Genomic DNA, 17,707 nt, shown 5'->3' on the forward strand with positions numbered 1-17,707 from the left:
TTTAGATGTATTTCCATTACAGGCATCAGCATGCGCTTTTCCAGTGTAAGTGGAAGCGCGTTCCCTTTCCGATGTTTAGATTTTCCTAGCTTTTGATTAACAGCCATCGATTCCCTACTGACATAACGTTAGTAGGTGGCAACTGGCAAATATAAAAACATGAAGATAAATACTCTATTATATTGAACACAATCATTTAAATTTACAATGAAAGCTGGTGTTGGAAAACATTGTTTCCTTTTAGTGGATCCCCATGCTGTACCTTAGAGCCTATTTTGGCTTTTTCCTCTTTCTGGAACGTTTTTAGATGTACATTTTACCTGCCGTTTAACTCCATGAGGAAAAGAGGAATTCAGCTTTTTCTGCTTTTATCCCTATGTCACTTCACACTTTCGAGATGAAGCATTCCCACCCTCGGGCGGTGCTGTGGAGGGGAAACGCGGCCGCTGGGCTGGGAACAGGCGGCGGCTCCCGCCGGGGCGCCGGCACCTCCCGCAGCGCCGGGTCCGGGTGTTTTCCCCCATTTTCCTCCGTAACCCGTGAAACTGCAAAACCGCCGCTCTGGCCGCGCGTCCTCCGGTGCCGGGCGCCGCCGGGAGGCTGCTGGCACACGGGGGGACGCGCCGGTCCCGCCCGGGGCGGTGCGGAGGGGCCGGTGCGGGTCGCGCCGGGGCGGTGAGGAGGGGCCGGGCCGGGACAGGCCCCGCCGCCGCATCCGGGTCCCGGCGCCGCCCGCCCGCGCTGCCCGCCCCGCGGAGCCGGCGCCGGGCGGAGCCGAGCGGACGGGCCGGGCCGCGCCGCGGGCAGGAAGATGGCGAACGTGCAGCTGGAGTTCCAGGCCAGCGCCGGCGAGGCGGACCCGCAGAGCCGCCCGCTGCTCGTCCTGGGCCAGCTCCACAACCTCCACCGCCTGCCCTGGGCCCAGCTGCGCGGCAAGCTGCAGCCGCGGGTCACCGAGGAGGTGAGGCCGGGCGGCGGCGGGAGCGCGGCGGCCCCGTGTCCCCGGACCCCCCAAGCCGGCGGCCCCGGCCCGTCACCGCCGGCCTGCGCGGCGGCGGCGGGCCCGCTGCCGGGGGGGGCGGCCCCCACCCCCGGAACCCCCGGAACCCCCGGGCGGCCCTTAGCGGGGAAACGGGGGGAAGGCGCCGGTCCCCGCGGGGCTCGGGGCGTGGGGTCGGGCCGGCGGCGGTCCCTTCCCCGCCCGCGCCCGGCGGAAGGTGCGCTGCGCTCCGGAGGGGCGCGGGGACGTCGGTGATTAACGCAATTACCCAGCGGCGCGGTCCCGGGCGGCCGAGCCCCGCGCGGGGCCGAGGGGGCGGCGCGGCCCCCCCGGCCTGGCCCGTTGGGGTGCGGTGGGTGTCCCTGTGCCCCGCGGCGCCGGGGGGTCGCGACAGGCGTGGCGGGTCGCCAGGCGCTTGGCAGGTCTTTGCTGGACGCCCCGGTCTCTTATGATACTGTTTAGCCGCCTTCTTGTTTGCTTGTTTTTAGTTAAATTGCTGTGTGAAACAGTAACTCGGGACTAGTAAATCAACCCGTCTATTTACGACGGGGAAAACTGCCTCAACTCGGACAAGCTCTGAGGCAGCCTCTGCGCTGCGTGGCCTGCTTTTAAATTGTAATTCCTATGGCTTAAAAGAGATGCTTGTAACGGAAAGCACATTTGTGTTTTCTGGTTAATAAACAGGTTCGCCGTATTTCCTGTTTCTTTTCTCTCTGGAGGTTATTGCATTTCAAAGTGTGTGCGCAAGTTCTTTGTGTGCAGCACCTCAAACCCTGTAACTGAAGGGTGCCTGAGCAGTGGGGATGAGAGGGGAAGCGGCGTCTGACACAGTTCTTTGTCTTCAAATGCTCCTTTCCTCCCCAGGTGTGGCAGTCCGCGCTCGGCACGCTGAACCCCAACCCCACCGACAGCTGCCCGCTCTACCTGAATTACGCCACGGTGGCCGCCCTGCCCTCCCGGGTCAGCCGCCACAACAGCCCCTCTGCCGCCCAGTTCATCACCCGCCTGGTCAGGAACTGCCTCCCGGGAGGTGTCAACAGATGCATTGTGGTAAGTGCCTCTTTGAAAATGCTTCCAGTCAAATGTCTAGTCCAGTATTTTCTGGGCTTTTCAGGATTTTAGCTGTATCCAAGGAGACTGGAGGTGGGCAGGTTTTACCCATACAATTATACCATCGCTTGTAAGTGGTTTAGCACTGTTGCGTAAACAAGACCTAACTGTAATAGCATATGCATGCTCAAGCAGTTGGAGGGAATTAAGGTTGGATACGTATGGAATGTCTTCAGCTAGGAACGTCCATGCAAAGGGAACCAGCAGTGGCTTTTTGAGCTAGGATTTATGACATTAGCACGTGCTTTAGAAGATAGACGTAGCCTGTGTGCAGAGTGCTATGTCTATATTGCGTCACCCATTTAAGGTCTCTTGTTTGTCTTATTCAGTGAGTTTTAAAAGTCTTAATGTGAACTAATGTTCCAATGGGAGTCCTTTGCAGGACAAGCTTTTGTACTGCTTTGGTCATCTTCTGTATGAGCCTGTTGAATGTTTTATTTGTTTGTATGGCTTTTCCAGTTTAATTCCAATTTCTAGGTTTTTAGGGAAGACTCATGTAGTCAGTGTCAGTAACAAAATCTAATTATACTCTTCACTTGGAAAACTTATTTGCAAGAGTAATAACTTTACTTAATTTTTTTTCCTTATAGTTAACTTTGAAAATGTTTAGCTAAAACTGCTTTCCATTGGTAATTTCTGTAATGAACTTCAGAAAAATACTCTACATGTTAAAAAGCTTTTGGGTTAGTATTAGCCACATTCTCATATCATTTCTCTCTTTGTTTAATTTGTTTTGAACACATATTGATGGTTCCCATGCTTTTTTTTGGTCTTGATCTGTAGGCTAACCTGTGTTAATTGCACTAGTATAATTAAAGCAGTCCAGCTCCCTCATAAGGATGCGCTAATTCCCACACAGTCAAATCCAGCAGTGTAATTTATTTCCAGATGGGAAATGAACCGAACCAGTTGAGTGTGCTACTGTTCGTACTGCCGCTCCATCCATGCAAAGCACGGCGTATCAGTATGTCTTGATTCAGACAGCAGTTATTCCCCCCCATCCCCCCCTTTTTTTTTCCCCCCTCTTCACCAACAGTGTACAGGTAACAGATCCTGTTAAATGTAGTCTTCCACATCCCTAATGTCCGACTTGTTTGTCTTCTGGCGGGGGTTTCAGATGGTCTGTGAGCGGTCTGAAGTCTTCGCTTCGGCTTGTGCGTTGGCCAGGGCTTTCCCCTTGTTCACACATCGCTCCAGTGCATCCAGACGCACAGAGAAGAAAACTGTAACGGTGGAGTTTTTCCTGGTTGGACAAAACAATGGACCAATAGAAGTGGCAACGCTTAAAGTAAGATTTTTATTTTTTTTCCTGTCATCGTTTTTTTCTGTTATTCTCTAAATATTTTTTTTCTTCAATTTCTTGCACGCACAAATACATCTCTCTCAGGCTACATATGGAATAGGTGGTGTATCTAAAGTAATAAATTCTCCTAGGTCAAAGTTCCTTGAAATTGATTGGCTCACAGCGCCTGTGAGTAGAAATATTGAACATATTGCTGCAGCAAAGGCTGAAGATGTTATTCAGAATTTAGATTTCAGGGGCGGAGAACACCAAACGAATAGCACAAAAAAAATGTTTCCTTTCTCATGTTTACCATAGATTAAGTAGTGTATTTTTAGCTGTCAATATTACATTGCCTTTGGTGCTTGGGTAAAAGAAACTGAGAAGCCCAGGCAAAATCTGTATGTGGCTGTGCAGGTGAATATCACAGTGAAGTCACGAAAAGTTGCGTATTCTGGGATCCCATATGGCCTCTGCTGGTTCTGTCTGATGTACCTCTTGGCTGAGTTCTTCTAGCAGAACTGTAGCCAGAAACAAGACCCTAAGAAACGATACAGCTTGGAGATGAGTTGTACATAACGGTTAAATATGTCCAAGTTGTCTTTCGATAGCAGATAATCAAAGACTCTTTCCCTTGCACTATTTCAAAGAGGAAGCTCCGCATCAGGTAGCTGCTGGTACGCTGGGTCATTCCTCTTCAGGATCTAACCGAAGAGCCATCGCAGGGCTTGCAGCGGAGCTGTTAGGGAACTTCCTGGGCAGCGCTTCAGTACAGGTGGGCGCTCACTTAGCTGATCAGGCAGTCCAGTTGTACAACTACCTTAAAAGATTTTGGCAATGGGCAGTCAGTGAGGTTATACAAATCCCTTAAAATTTTTGGCAATGGATTTGACAAAGGATACAGTGTTGCTGCATCTGAAATCACAGAATTGCAGCTTTAGGGTTTCTTGGGTTTTTTTCCTTTCAGTATCTTTTCCTCCATAGGTTGTCCTTACTCTACGAACTGATTTGGCCACAGCAAATCATGCCAGACCAGTTTTCAGAAAAGTGTCAAAGACACGCGTGCTCTGAGTACAGCTGTCCGTCACTCAATTTTCCCATGCCCCAAATCAGAAAAATCATAGCTGGTGTCAAAAACAGTTCCTTCAGATAGGTAGATTCCAAACCACTTGGGTTATTTATAACTAAAAACCAAGGCTGAAATTGTTTCTACCTCCGGTTCTTCCCCTTGATGTCAATGCCAAAACTATTACTGTCTTCCTCCAAGCTGAGTTTTCACCCCTTAAACTCAACCAGCAGCAGACAGCTGATGTAGAACAGGGAAGAGGCATGTGGTAGGATTTTTTTAGCTAAATCTCTCCCTCGGCATGTTGCTGTATTTTGCACTTTCTGCATTGTCAGGATATTTTATGGCGAGGACTAGCATGGACTGTCAGAGTTTCACAAGGCATTTATTAAAGGCTGGCATTATCCAGGTTCTCCAGCGTACCCGGGAAGCCAAACCCAGCACAGCACAGCTTATTTCTGTAAGTCAAATTGTTTCCCTCGGACTCGGCCTTTGGGTTAGAACACCTCCATTTACCTGCATGGCCCTAGTGGTGAATCACTCCAAACCTTGGCTCTTGAGGAGGTCCTTAGCCCTCTAGGGGAAGTAAAGCAATCAAAATAATTGCAGGGAATCAGGCACCCTGCCAAAGCAAGCCGAGGTTTGTGAGTCTGCTGGGATGCAGAATGTATAGAGTCCTTGGGCCAGTCTGGCCAAGCCAAACTGCAGATACCTCTGAAGGCACGGAGGACAATCCAACGCAGCGGATTCCTTTGAAACCCATCTTGGCTCACCCGTCTGCTGCGTGTGGTCTTCAGTGTAGTGTGGCTACGGGAAAGGTTGAACCAGGTTTCCTTCCACCCAGTCTTATTGTTTCAGGTTGTTGACTCACAGGAGTTAGCAGCTGAAGCTTAGTGTCTGGTGCCCTCGTTGTCCTTTTTGCCAGGAGGATCCTTCTTTAAGGAAGCAGCGTCAGCATGCTCGCTGTCGACCATTTTGATTCTCTGCACTCTTGATTAGATAAGATTTACTCAGTCCAGGGGAGGGTCAGTCCATTTTGCCACAGGAATGAGGAAGCAGATGTGTGCATGTTTTACACAATTATGAAGTATTCCACATTCCCCATGGGCCTGCCATATAGAATGTCTTACGGTAGTGGTCTTTATTGCACTCAGCCACCCTGCCTGCTGTATGTAAACTGTGCGGTTTCCCATGTTGTAGAGTATGTAATCTCTGCAGGTTTCTGACCCGAGCAGTTGACAAGCTCGTTGTGACTTCCTGAATTGGCTTTCTCTTATCTTTCTTTCCTCCACCTCACATTGCCTTCTCGGTCTCCCTTTGATAGTGGAGAAGGTTGCTGATTTTGCAATATCAGTTCGCTGTGGGAAGGAATACAGTTGCTTAGAAATTAGAGCACAGGGAAAAATAACTTGAGCTCAACACATACAAATGGCTACAATAATGGCTAGCTTGGTTGACATTATTTAATACTGTACAACTGCCAGTTGCAGTTGAGTGTTAATGTGCTCCAGAGGAACCACACGTCTGGTGTAGGCTGCTCAGGACTGAATGCAAAGCTGTGCAGAAACCAGCAAAACCAAGGGCAGTTCTCAGGTATCCTCACTTCTTTCCATAGTGTCTGGCAAGTGCCACAGAAGGAGTCAGGCTGGCTGCTCGAATTGTGGACACCCCCTGCAACGAGATGAACACGGATAACTTCCTGGAGGTAGGTAACACACCCGCTGAGTAAGAGTTACTAATTGTAAGTCTAGACTACAGTAATCAAGAACTAGTGTTGCTATCTCTTAGAAAAACTTGTACGTCAGCAGTGGGAAGCACGTCAAAGAACATGTCCAAGGATGCTGAGGCTATTTCTTTGGCCTTAAATATTTTGTAGGACTTTGCTAAGTTGGAAGGAGGCAGAGTGTACAGCTTGGGGTAAGGGGCTGGGAGTCAGAAGACATGAGTTCTTGATTTGGTTGTGACGCTGGCTTCTTGCCAGCGCTGGTGTTTCTTAAGCCTGATGGTGATAAGAGTTTCTGAAATTATGGGAGGGAGGTTGAAATGTTTCCAAATGAGTTTTATCATGAAGATCTGGCAAGCTGTTGAGAACGAAAGTATTCCTGCCCTATTGCTTCATGATCCAATAGAGTGAATACCTGGCCTTTACCTCTGAAGATTTCTTTTATTGGCTGAGCTTAAAGGTCAGATTTGTATTTCATTACACAGTAAGCCAAGGATGTCTCAGTGGAGTTAGGCCATTGGAAAATGAGCCCCACTCCCAAAATTGTCAATGTTTGTATGTGTATGCATGCAAAAATCACACAGAACCCTTAAGTGGGTACCCATATGTGTGGAAAGACACAAATGTGTCCTGATGACTGACTGACAATGTCCTTTTTCTTTTAATGATTAAGGAAATCAAAAAAGTTGGCAAGGATCTTGGGATTACTCCTACCATTATTCGAGATGAGGAGCTGAAAGAGAGAGGCTTTGGAGGTATATCTTGTTGAAAATTCAGCATTTTTCCTAACAGTTAATTGGAATATTTTGCCATCTCAATTGTCATGTTTTATTTGCACATTTTTGAACCAGTTTTATTGCCCGTAGTATCACAAGATGTGTTTACAGAAAATAGCTACAGATTGCTCCCCACAGTCTTTCTTCCCCACAAGTGGTCTGATTCCCTGTTTTCCAGGTATCTACGGAGTTGGCAAGGCAGCTCTGCATCCTCCAGCCCTAGCAGTTCTCAGTCACACTCCCGATGGTGCTACTCAGACCATTGCGTGGGTGGGCAAAGGTATCGTGTATGACACCGGGGGACTCAGCATTAAGGGAAAGGTACACAAACATTGTTCTGCTGCTGCCTTTGCTTATGTGTTGTTTTCTGATGGAAGTAACTCAGTTAGTGTCTGTAGGAAACCAAAGTATATTTATGTGAGTAAACACTTGATCTGCTGTCACCTGTATGGACACAAGCTGTCAGGGGAGAAGACCAAATAGGATTCAAGGAGCATTTTGCAGAGCAATTAAATAGCTACCTGGTGTTTTGCCCTTTAAGTAGTGCCCACTGCTAAGTGAAAGCTAGAAATAAAGTTGTTTAATTACTGATTTTGGAGATAGATCCAAAACCCATTTGAGTTGGCCTCAGTGTGAATCTTGTAAACAACCTTTTTCTTTTTTCTTTTCTAACAAGTTAGCAGCAGAGGTTTAGTATTTTCCAGTTCTAAGGCAACATCCACCAATAAGCAGATGCACATGTTCTGTGTTTCTGTTATGGCTGAGCACTGTCAAGACCAGAGTTACAGAAGCATCAGAAATACTAGTTTTAGCAGGCGTTACTCTTAAATTCTCTTTTAAAGAAAAAAAACAATTCTATGGTTCTGTTTAAACAGACTACTATGCCTGGAATGAAACGAGACTGTGGTGGAGCAGCTGCTATTTTGGGTGCCTTCAAAGCCACTGTAAAGCAAGTAAGTAAAATGTGTTAATTGATATCATGTATCTCAGCATTGCCAAGGAGCAGTCTGGCTTTTGGATATATTCCCAGATGTGGGGGCCAGTCTAATCCTGAAGTCCTGACCTGACACTGCTGTTCGTGATCTTGAGCCACTCTGCTCTTTCTGCTATTTCAAGAAAATATTTCAAATCTTTACCGGGATCTTGAGAATTATGAGAAACTTCTTGAGTGCTAATTTTTTTAAAGAGTCTTTCTTGAATGTCAGGGTTTGCTGACTGAGTGGTTTCTAGTTCCTTGAATCAATTTGTACTTGAGTTATCCAGTGCTGATTTTGTTTAAGCCGTAGGATTTCGGGCAGCTGTCGTCCCCTTAGCAAAGAAGGGGATGAGTCTGGGATATGAAGTCTGTCCAAATCCTGTGCCAGCTCTAATATTAACCTACTGGGGAAGTGGCAGCTCTGGTCTCGTCAGGAGCTGCTTATTGGTTTGCTCCTGTGGTCAGAAAGTCGTAGGGGAGCTGGGAAGAAGCCTGGTACTGAAATACGAAGAATTAAAAACATGCATCTTGTGCTTTAACAGTATGAACTGGGGAAAAGAAGTGGCCGCTGCCAATAAAACTCTGCCCTCTCCACAAATCCAATGACTGAGTCTTGCTGACAGAGCAGCTATTGCCTCCAAGGAGTATCCAAAGTTCAAAGAACATTTACTGCTGCAGATTAATGCATAGATCTGATGGAAGCTTTGTCCAGGGGATGATCAGTGCCAAACTCCCATTTCTCAACAGTTTAGCTCTGTGCCTTGGCCCTAGCAGCAAGTTTGATGTGGAAAGATTGTAAACTTCACAGTTATCTGCAGGGACTTAAAATTGAAAACAGATTTGTGAGCTGCATCTTAGGCAAAACGGCTAGCTTTCTGTAACTGAGTCCTTCAGAACGTTAGATCACGCGTTTGCAAGGGGCAAGAGCTACAACTTACACAGTGCTTTGGGAGGGTCTGGGAAAGCCACAGAAGCGGTACGTTCTGTTGGTGACTCAGTCCTTGTTTCCAAAGTAGTTTTATGTGTAATTATCTGCACCAAGAGAGGTTGCATTCCAGTCACAGTAGGTGTGAGCGTAAGTGACCTGTCATTTCATGTGCAATGATTGAAACAATGAATAAACTGGCCATGATGTGTTTAGACAAACTGAGCCTGAAGAAGCTGTCATACCTCACAAGAAATCTGTGCCTTTATGTGTAAAAGCAAAAGAATGATGTCACTGCTTAATTTTACAACCTCACGTAAGACCTGTTAATGAAATCCCTGCAGAAAACGTATTCAGATAGGCAGTGGAAAGAATTTGTTGTAGTTACTGTTTCAAGACTTTTTTTTTTTTTAAATGCTCTTAAGAATAATATAAAGCGGTAAGAGATTTAAATTAGCTATGCTTTGTCACAGAGACTGAAGTTGGAGACGTGTGTCGGAAAGCTCAGTGGGAAGAGGGGCAGAGGTTATTATCCATCTTCAGAAAATATCTGCCTACATGCTGTTCGACAGTTTTACAACATGATTTAAAAAGGCTCTGAATAGCAAAATTAAGCAAGTGATTTTTCCTAGAAAGATGCATTTCATCCATTGTGAGCTTTCCAACACAAGGGAGAAGAGAAAAACATTCTCTTAAATTTTTGAAATCCTTCTTCGTCCTGCATGTTAACAGGGTGAATCCTGATTTTTGAAGACCTACAAACAGAATGAGAGTCAGGAAGAGGCAAATGATGCTGGAAGCGGGTTTTCACTTTTTGACGGTACATTAACCACATCTCCCACTCGGAGAGGAAAGTTCGGTGCAGTCCAGTGAGAGATTGTGAATAGAGTGGGGTTTTTGCTGCACAGACCGTTTTGGAAGAGCAAAGGGCCACAGATGGAAGGTTATCTCATCAACAATGCTGTTTGCCCACTGGCTGGACTCGGAACTGCAAGGTTACTTTATGGCTTCTAGATGCTGCCAATTATTTTGAAAGGTTTTGATTGATGCATTTGCTCTTTAGACCTCAGAACTTGAGCTGATTCAGCAAGTCCATCTTTCCTCAGCTATGGACTTCTATCAAAAGATTAACAGTAAAACTGACCCTGGTTTCCCTAGGAATTTGGTATTTTAAGCTAGCTATGCCTGTTGAGGAGGAACTATGTTTCTCTTTGTTAAATGCAGCTGTCTCCCTTTCTTTTCCTAGCATCCCTCCACACAATACAGCTGTTATATAAATAACAAAATCATCATACATTTTAAAATATCGTCCATATCCATAAAAGCACTTGATTTTAACCAAAGTAAACTAGAATGGGCTATGCCAGAAGAGAGGAGGCTAAGGGGAAAAAAGGAGTTTGGGAATGCTGTGTGCCTCCCAGCAGGAATGGTACATTAAAAAAACCCAACAAACACCCACCCCACCCTCCCCGCCAAAAAAACCCAGATCAAATTCATCTTAGCCATGGATATTTTTGGTTTTACATGGAAAGAGAGAGGATAGATCCTGGTGGCGGGTGTCTGACCGGTGGCGCAGGTTGGGTGCTGAAGGGCAGTGAGCTGTGTACTGGCACTGAGGCACGGAGTACTGCCACGTGCCGGGATTGCCGCGATCAAAGTTACTTTCCAACAAAATTCTCAGAGAGGGAATCTGTTCGCTTGGGGTTGGTTTTTTATGGGAAGCATACAGTGCTCAAATGGCTGCACATTAGCATTTATTATTTCCAACATTTTCCACTGTTATGTAGGCTCTCCCCCGGTGTGGCAGAGATGATGGGAAGGAGCTCGGGTTCTCAAATGGCCCCAGTTGTATTTTTGTTGTTATTGGAGACTAAATAAAAGCAGTGGAAAATACAGGGTTTAGAAAATAATCCCAAGCATCCTGACTGGCTGTGTAATGTCCTCTCACAAGCCTTTGTAATTGTCACGTCAAAAGCATCTGTTGCTCGGATCTTTCCTTTGTGGGTACGAAAGGTGGAGGAGTTACACAGTCCGGACGTGTTGGTTGTGATCTCTGTTGTGAGTCAATGTTAGAGGTGTATTACAGTTAGATGAGTGAAGCGTTGCGTCTTTGGAGATGTATTCTGCTGATTTCCGTACAGGGGTACTGTAGTTTAGTGCCTGAGGGTTTGGTTTTGCTGAGCCTGGCCGTTTCCTGGTGAGCTCGGTGGACTTCGGCGTTGTGCTTGTGAAGCTCTTGCTGGAGCTGGCTGTAAGGAGCTGGGCGTGCTCTTCCCAGGGAGTCCGCTTGGACTAAACATAACCCCCTCCAGCTGCTTCTGCACACTGTGTTTAAATTATTCAAAAGATGTTTTAATTCGCGTCTCTTGCCATTGAGAGGAGATTGTACTGATCACTGCTTAATTGACAAGGGCTTTCTAGATCCCTTCCCCATTTGTCTGTTACGTGCATATAGGCTTTTACTCAATCTACAGTGAGAGCTCTAAAATCAGTGTTAGATGTCACCTCCTCATCCGCTTTCTATAGCTCTTGGCCTCAGCTTCAAGATACAAGACATTACTCTCAGATTTGTGGTGAGGCCACAACTGGAGTACTGTGTCCAGTTTTGGGCTCCCCAGTTCAAGAGGGACAGGGAACTACTGGAGCGAGTCCAGCGTAGGGCAACCAAGATGATTATGGGACTGGAGCATCTCCCTTATGAGGAAAGGCTGAAAGAGCTGGGACTCTTTAGCCTGGAGAAGAGAAGGTTGAGGGGGGACCTGATTAATGTTTACAAGTATCTAAAGGGTGGGTTCAAGGAGGACGGAGCCAGGCTCTTTTCAATGGTTCCCAGCGACAGGACGAGGGGCAATGGGCACAAGCTGGAACATAGGAAGTTCCGTTCAAATACACGGAAAAACTCCTTTACGGTGAGGGTGACAGAGCACTGGGACAGGCTGCCCAGGGAGGGTGTGGAGTCCCCTTCTCTGGAGATTTGCAAGACCCGCCTGGATGCAGCCCTGAGGGATGTGCTTTATGCAATCCTGCTCTAGCAGGGGAGTTGGACTAGATGATCTCTAGAGGTCCCTTCCAACTCTGAAGATTCCGTGATTCCGTGATTCCCATGTAATTAGCAGCATTGCTGTCAAGAAGTTGTAATTCCTCATTGATTTCAGTCCCAATAAATTAGCTTGATGTGACTCAAACCCCATTTCTCTCCTGTTGTTGTTCCAGGGTTTTAAAGACAATCTTCATGCTGTTTTTTGTTTGGCCGAGAATGCAGTTGGACCACGTGCAACGAGACCTGACGACATTCATGTTCTTTACTCTGGAAAGTAAGATTGTATCCGTCCTTTTCACAGAAACATTGAGAGGAGGCATCATCTTTGGTTCTGTTAATCTGAGTACCATGCGGATTGTGAACCTGTCCCTCATCAGCTTCCCTAAATATTGATAATAGTATTTCAGACAGCCATAGTGGTGATTTTTAAGTGTGCTTAGAGTTTCCTGTTGGGTATATAAATACACGTCAAAATACATATCATGTCATGAGCTGAAGTTTCCTTAAAGCACTCGGGTTTAGGTGTTTTTTCCGGTACAGCCAGTTTTCTGTGTCCATCTGTATTGTCTCAGCTGTAGAGGTAGGCTACCACTGTATAAGAATGTCCTCTTGTTTTAAGCAGAGTATGATACCTCTTTGTATGGCAGTCGTTTGTAAAATCCCAGCTTGATGGGATTATATGTATAATGCTAGGCGTTATACAGACCCAACAGGAAGACCCAGCCACGAGGACAGCGCTGTTGTAACCCTTGTCCACGTGTGCTCTCTCTGGATGCTTGCAGCTGGGGCGTAAGCAGCCGTGCAGACCTGGGGAGTCAAATAAGAAAGCACATTAGGTTTGAGTCTGCTTTCTCATCCCGTATCCTAGTCCAGAGGGATGAGTCTCAACTTCCAGCCTGAAGCACCGTTGTATTAAATGCCCTCTCTTCTTCCTAGAACTGTGGAAATCAATAACACTGATGCAGAAGGTAGACTGATACTGGCTGATGGAGTAGCTTATGCATGCAAAGATCTTGGAGCTGATATCATTCTTGACATGGCCACTCTTACTGGAGCTCAGGTACTGATTCAGAACTGCTAGTGCATGGGGGTGCGTTGCTGTTCTGCCTGTACGTTATACGCTGCTTTGCCTCTGTCCCGCTGCTCTTCGGGGAGAGTAGATACCGTGAACTGTTGTGCTTGACGGTGGCTTCCCCAACTTGTGCAAGAGAAAGCTGCCAACAGCAGCAACCCCAGTAAATTCTGATCTTCTGTGCATGTGGCTTGTGCCATTAATGCGTTACATTTATAACTGCATTACTCAAGCAGACTTTTTTGTTCTTCATGCAACTTTTTTGCTTTTGCATACGTGGAGAAAAAAATGGTATTCTTCTGATGACACCAGCAGCTAATGTAAGCGATCCAGTCCTCAATGTTTGCAAATCAGCAGCTTTGTAGTTAGCAGAGCTGATTCGATGATAGTGATCAGGAATTTTCTTGTCCATAAAATAGCTTAAATTGTAAGTCACATGCAGAATGATATGAGGATAGAAATTTAATGCTATTATTTTTTGATATATATTCCTGTTTTATAGAAGGTTATATTTGGGGGCTGACCTCTTCTCCCTGGTGACAAGTGATAGGACGAGGGGAAACGGGTTCAAGTTACGTCAGGGCAGGTTTAGATTAGATATTAGGAAACATTTTTTCACTGAAAGGGTTATTAAACATTGGAATAGGCTGCCCAGGGAGGTGGTGGATTCACCATCCCTGGAGGTGTTTAAAAAAAGGGTAGATGGGGCACTGAGGGACATGGTTTAGAAGTGGGTTTTGTCAGGGTAGGCTAAAGGTTGGACTCGATGATCTTAAAGGTCCCTTCCAACCTCAGCGATTCTATGATTCTATATTGGTGAGCAGTGATTCTTGTTTAATTTTCTGGAAAGTGAGTTGGTCTTCATATCTGGAGGAGGAATGGTGGCAAATTTTAGAATGTGAATGTTGCATATACATTGGCGTAAACATCAGTCCTGTGGAAGTTTCCCGTCAGTGTCCGACTGGAAAGCTGGTGTGATGGCGGCTGCTGGGTTTTGTATATTTGGAAGGAAGCAACCTGTCCAATGAACGAGGATATAACATTCAGGCTGTTTGTGTGATTGACACACATTGCTGGGGTATCCGCTCTTTGTATGTATGAGACGTTTTATTTATAATTCATTGCTGATTTAATTTTATTTCTAAGGATAAATAATTGTAAGGTGATACCGTTTGCTTGCTCAGTAACTATAAAGAACTATTTTTGTGGGACGGTGGTTTGAGTAGGTCAGACAGATGCAGACTATTTCACTGCAGAATGGATTTTCAGAGATTTATTTAAAAGATTCCGCAGTAGCTACAGTGTCTTTGTCTGCACTTGTAACGCTACCTTCTTGTGGAGTAGTTTTGAGACATTGTTTTTTCGTGGTGGATTTGTTAGATGGAAAGCAGCTGTTAATGCTGAGAGGGAGTAGTACAGAATTATCCTCCCAGCACAGTTAAGGTGAATCCCTCCTGACTTTGTCTTACTTCTCACTAGGGAATTGCTACGGGGAAGTATCATGCTGCTGTCCTCACCAACAACGAAGAGTGGGAAAAGGCCTGTGTGAGAGCTGGCAGGAACTGTGGGGACTTGGTCCATCCTCTGGTGTACTGTCCCGAGCTCCACTTCAGTGAATTTACCTCTGCTGTAGCTGATATGAAGAACTCTGTGGCAGTAAGATTTATTTTTTTTGTTAAATTTCATTTATGACATAAAAATGTCTGTTTTCTAGATAACGTGCTGGCGTGTTGATAGCCGGCTGAAAGCTCTTCACAAGGGCTGTATTCTTTTAGAAATGGGCCGTGTAATTATGGACTTCAAGGTCTCTTAGCTGGGGATTTTGCAGGCTCTATGTGACTATACTGATATTTAGTGTCAGTTTTAGACAGTGTATTCTGCTGCAAAGGTATCTTTGGGCTGCTTGCCTTTTAAGCACGGCCCTAAGATGAATGCTAAATTCCTGGACGGAGACTGTTTAAGAAGTAAAGACCAGTATTCCTCAGATCACGTATAACCAACAGAGACAGTAACTGGGGATGCAGAAACCAGGAAATTGAGGACAGGGGCCCTGGGGATTCCTGCCGCCGCTTTTGGTGCGTTTGAGAGTTACAACACGCACTAAGTGCCAAAATGACTGCAGGAAGGAGCTGTGCAGGATAGGAACTGAGCAGGGCCAGACTGCTACCAGGGATTAAGTCAAAGGATTTACAGTGTAGTTGGTTAACAAAGATGTGTGGTTTAGGGCCGTTCGTTAAGCTTTGAACTAGATTTGCACTGCTGTCTCTTCTGTAGACAAGAATAAAACATTGGCATTTTCCTTTCCTGCAAGACCAACTGTATTTTTATTGTTTCTGTAGGACCGAGACAATACTCCAAGCTCCTGTGCTGGGCTCTTCATTGCTTCTCACATTGGCTTTGACTGGCCCGGAGTCTGGGTGCACATAGACATTGCTGCGCCTGTTCACGCAGTGAGTATGTTCGTACGGCTTCTGGCACTGCCCTGGGCGAGGAAGCTGCGTAAAGCAAGCTGCTTGTGCCTGCCGATACTCTGATTTCTGTGCCATTGAATTCAAAGCAAGAGAAGTAGGTGGAGAAGAGTTCTTTTGAAAAGCATTGGCTCTTCGTCTGCGTTGGGAATTTCTTTGTTTATGGCCCTTCATCTGTTCATATTTTTCATTTTGGTTTTAAAATATTCTGTCACTTTAATCAGCAACATCTTTATCACTGTAAACTTTGACAGTTTGCCTGTTTTCAGTTCATGGCAATAATCCTGGCCTTCCATTTTCACCCACGTTGTTCTAAGATGATTGACCAGAGTAGATTTTTCTGCCTGCTGACCTGCAGCAGAGAAAACGTTTGTTTCCTCTTGGGGGTTTCCCCTCCTCCCTTTTTGGAACTTGTGTATATTCTTCTTTCCTAAAAACCAAGCCAGTTTACTCCCCCCGCCTCCTGTTTTTTTAAACCCAATTTACTCAGCTCGTACTCCACATACGTGCTCGTGCTGGATGGAACATTCCCTGCCCTGAGCAATGCTCGGGTAAATCCACCCTCGAGTCGGCGTGAGCTCTGTTCTCATGTGGATCGACCGATGCGTTGGTTTAATCCGTCCCGGATTCCCATGGCGGTGAGGATATAGAGGCATGAGCTGAGCAGACCTGTCCAGGGACCCCAAGTATTCGCTGTGGCTGTGCGCTATCACTGCTCTTGTTGAGTGAGTAAGGAAATTAAACTAGATTCAGATTCTACAATCTGAAATGTGAATTGTTCTTTTTTTTTTTTTTCCCCCTAGGGTGAACGAGCTACTGGCTATGGCGTGGCTTTGTTGCTGTCCCTGTTTGGAGGGGCATCTGAAGACCCTTTGCTAAACATGGTGTCCCCTCTAGGCTGCAATGGAGACTCTCCCACCGAAGACATGGAGAGGGACTCCAAAAGGCGGCGCCTGGTTTAACGCCCCCAGCCCTACGTGACGGGGTGCGTGGGTTACCTCACTTTGCACTGGTTCGTTCTCAAGCAATGAAAATGTCACACATTAGAAATTGCCATTTTTTTTTTACTATCATGATAAGATTTATTACTTGTTTCTGATAAAAACAGCCTGATTTCTTTGGTTTTTTTAAATTATTGGTGCAGACAGTTGCTGAACAATATCAGTGGTGCAGAGTCCAAGCTCAACAAACTGTATCAGGAAGAGGGCGCATCCTCTGAGCTCCTCACAAACCCTAACTAAGTGCATTGATGCATGAGAAGCGCTCTCAGTCTGAAGAAGCAACTGCAGCTATTGCTTACAAAGCCTTCTGAATTACCTGTTATATGTGAGGTTTTATCTGACATTTCTGTGGGCCCCACTACATCTCAGAACACAGGACGAGGGGAAAAAAAAACCAACAAAGACAAACCTCTGTAGACTTGGCTTATTCAGTGACAATTTAGCTTAGCAGCAAAGGAGATGTAATGAGAAAAGGCCTATAGTTTTAATAAGGTGCTGTTTCCGCATGTTTAATGTTTTTCTGACCAGTAAAATGAGCGAGAGTCATCCAGAACATATCCGTACGTAAATCTTTCACATACAAATTGCAGAATGTATTCATGTTAAATGAGGAAAAAAATAGAGGGACTGTGATTGAGTAAAATCGGTTTACAAAGCTGAGTGGCTTCTTGCCACTTAATAAATTTATTATTATTAAAGCAGCTTACATATCCCCTGTGGCGTTTCATGGCGTTATTTCTATTCCTGAGAACACTGAGTGCTCCAAAAGCTTGTGCGCGACATCGTTGCTCTGTTCGGATTCCTCTTGCCAGCACTCGCCCATCTGAAGCAGAGCTCAGAGAGTGACGCTCGTGCTGAGCGGTGCGGGGGGTTCCCAACAGCTTGCGCTGATTCACTCCGTTTGGCTGGTTGGGCAGCAAGGGGGGATGCGTAGCGTTCGTTTCTGCATAAGTCGGTCCCAAGGAGCTGGGACAAGCTCTGGCTGGGCTGGGGCACGGGCGGGGAGCGACTTGCCCCGTGTGTCACATCAGCAGCGCTGGGATCGGAGTCGGCAGCGGTTCATGGGTGCTGGCCCCTGCCCGCTGCTCGGAGCGTCAGCCTTTGGAAGCGTTCCTTGGCTCAGCCGGAGCACCGATGGTGAAGAATCCCACCCGGCACACGCTCTTGACTGCTTCACAGATAAAGTCAAGCGGAGCTGTGATGAATTGCACCTTTCCCTGTGCCGGAGGTGATCGGCAGAGAGCCGTGCTGGGTTTTAGGTGGCGTTC

General features: G+C 46.3%; 1 protein-coding gene across 1 annotated transcript; it reads left to right on the forward strand.

The window, feature by feature from the left end:
* The first annotated feature begins 730 nt into the window (after positions 1-730).
* Positions 731-17,152, forward strand: NPEPL1 (aminopeptidase like 1). Its single transcript, XM_063350140.1, has 12 exons — positions 731-961; positions 1,865-2,050; positions 3,228-3,398; positions 6,074-6,163; positions 6,855-6,936; positions 7,136-7,278; positions 7,833-7,910; positions 12,072-12,172; positions 12,835-12,958; positions 14,450-14,626; positions 15,310-15,420; positions 16,242-17,152. The coding sequence occupies exons 1-12, from the start codon at positions 812-814 to the stop codon at positions 16,398-16,400; spliced, it is 1,572 nt and encodes a 523-aa protein (XP_063206210.1). The 5' UTR covers positions 731-811; the 3' UTR covers positions 16,401-17,152.
* The last annotated feature ends 555 nt before the right edge of the window (positions 17,153-17,707 follow it).

Source organism: Chroicocephalus ridibundus, chromosome 12, assembly GCF_963924245.1.
Source record: "Chroicocephalus ridibundus chromosome 12, bChrRid1.1, whole genome shotgun sequence".
NCBI classification, from domain to species: Eukaryota; Metazoa; Chordata; class Aves; order Charadriiformes; family Laridae; genus Chroicocephalus; species Chroicocephalus ridibundus.

What these genes read in the sequence shown, in the direction of transcription:
- NPEPL1 (XM_063350140.1), top strand. Translation starts at nt 812, where the DNA reads ATGGCGAACGTGCAGCTGGAGTTCCAGGCCAGCGCCGGCGAGGCGGAC. An exon ending in AGCCGCGGGTCACCGAGGAG is followed by an intron (nt 962 to 1,864) that starts GTGAGGCCGGGC and finishes TTTCCTCCCCAG; the next exon opens with GTGTGGCAGTCCGCGCTCGG. An exon ending in TCAAAGCCACTGTAAAGCAA is followed by an intron (nt 7,911 to 12,071) that starts GTAAGTAAAATG and finishes TTGTTGTTCCAG; the next exon opens with GGTTTTAAAGACAATCTTCA.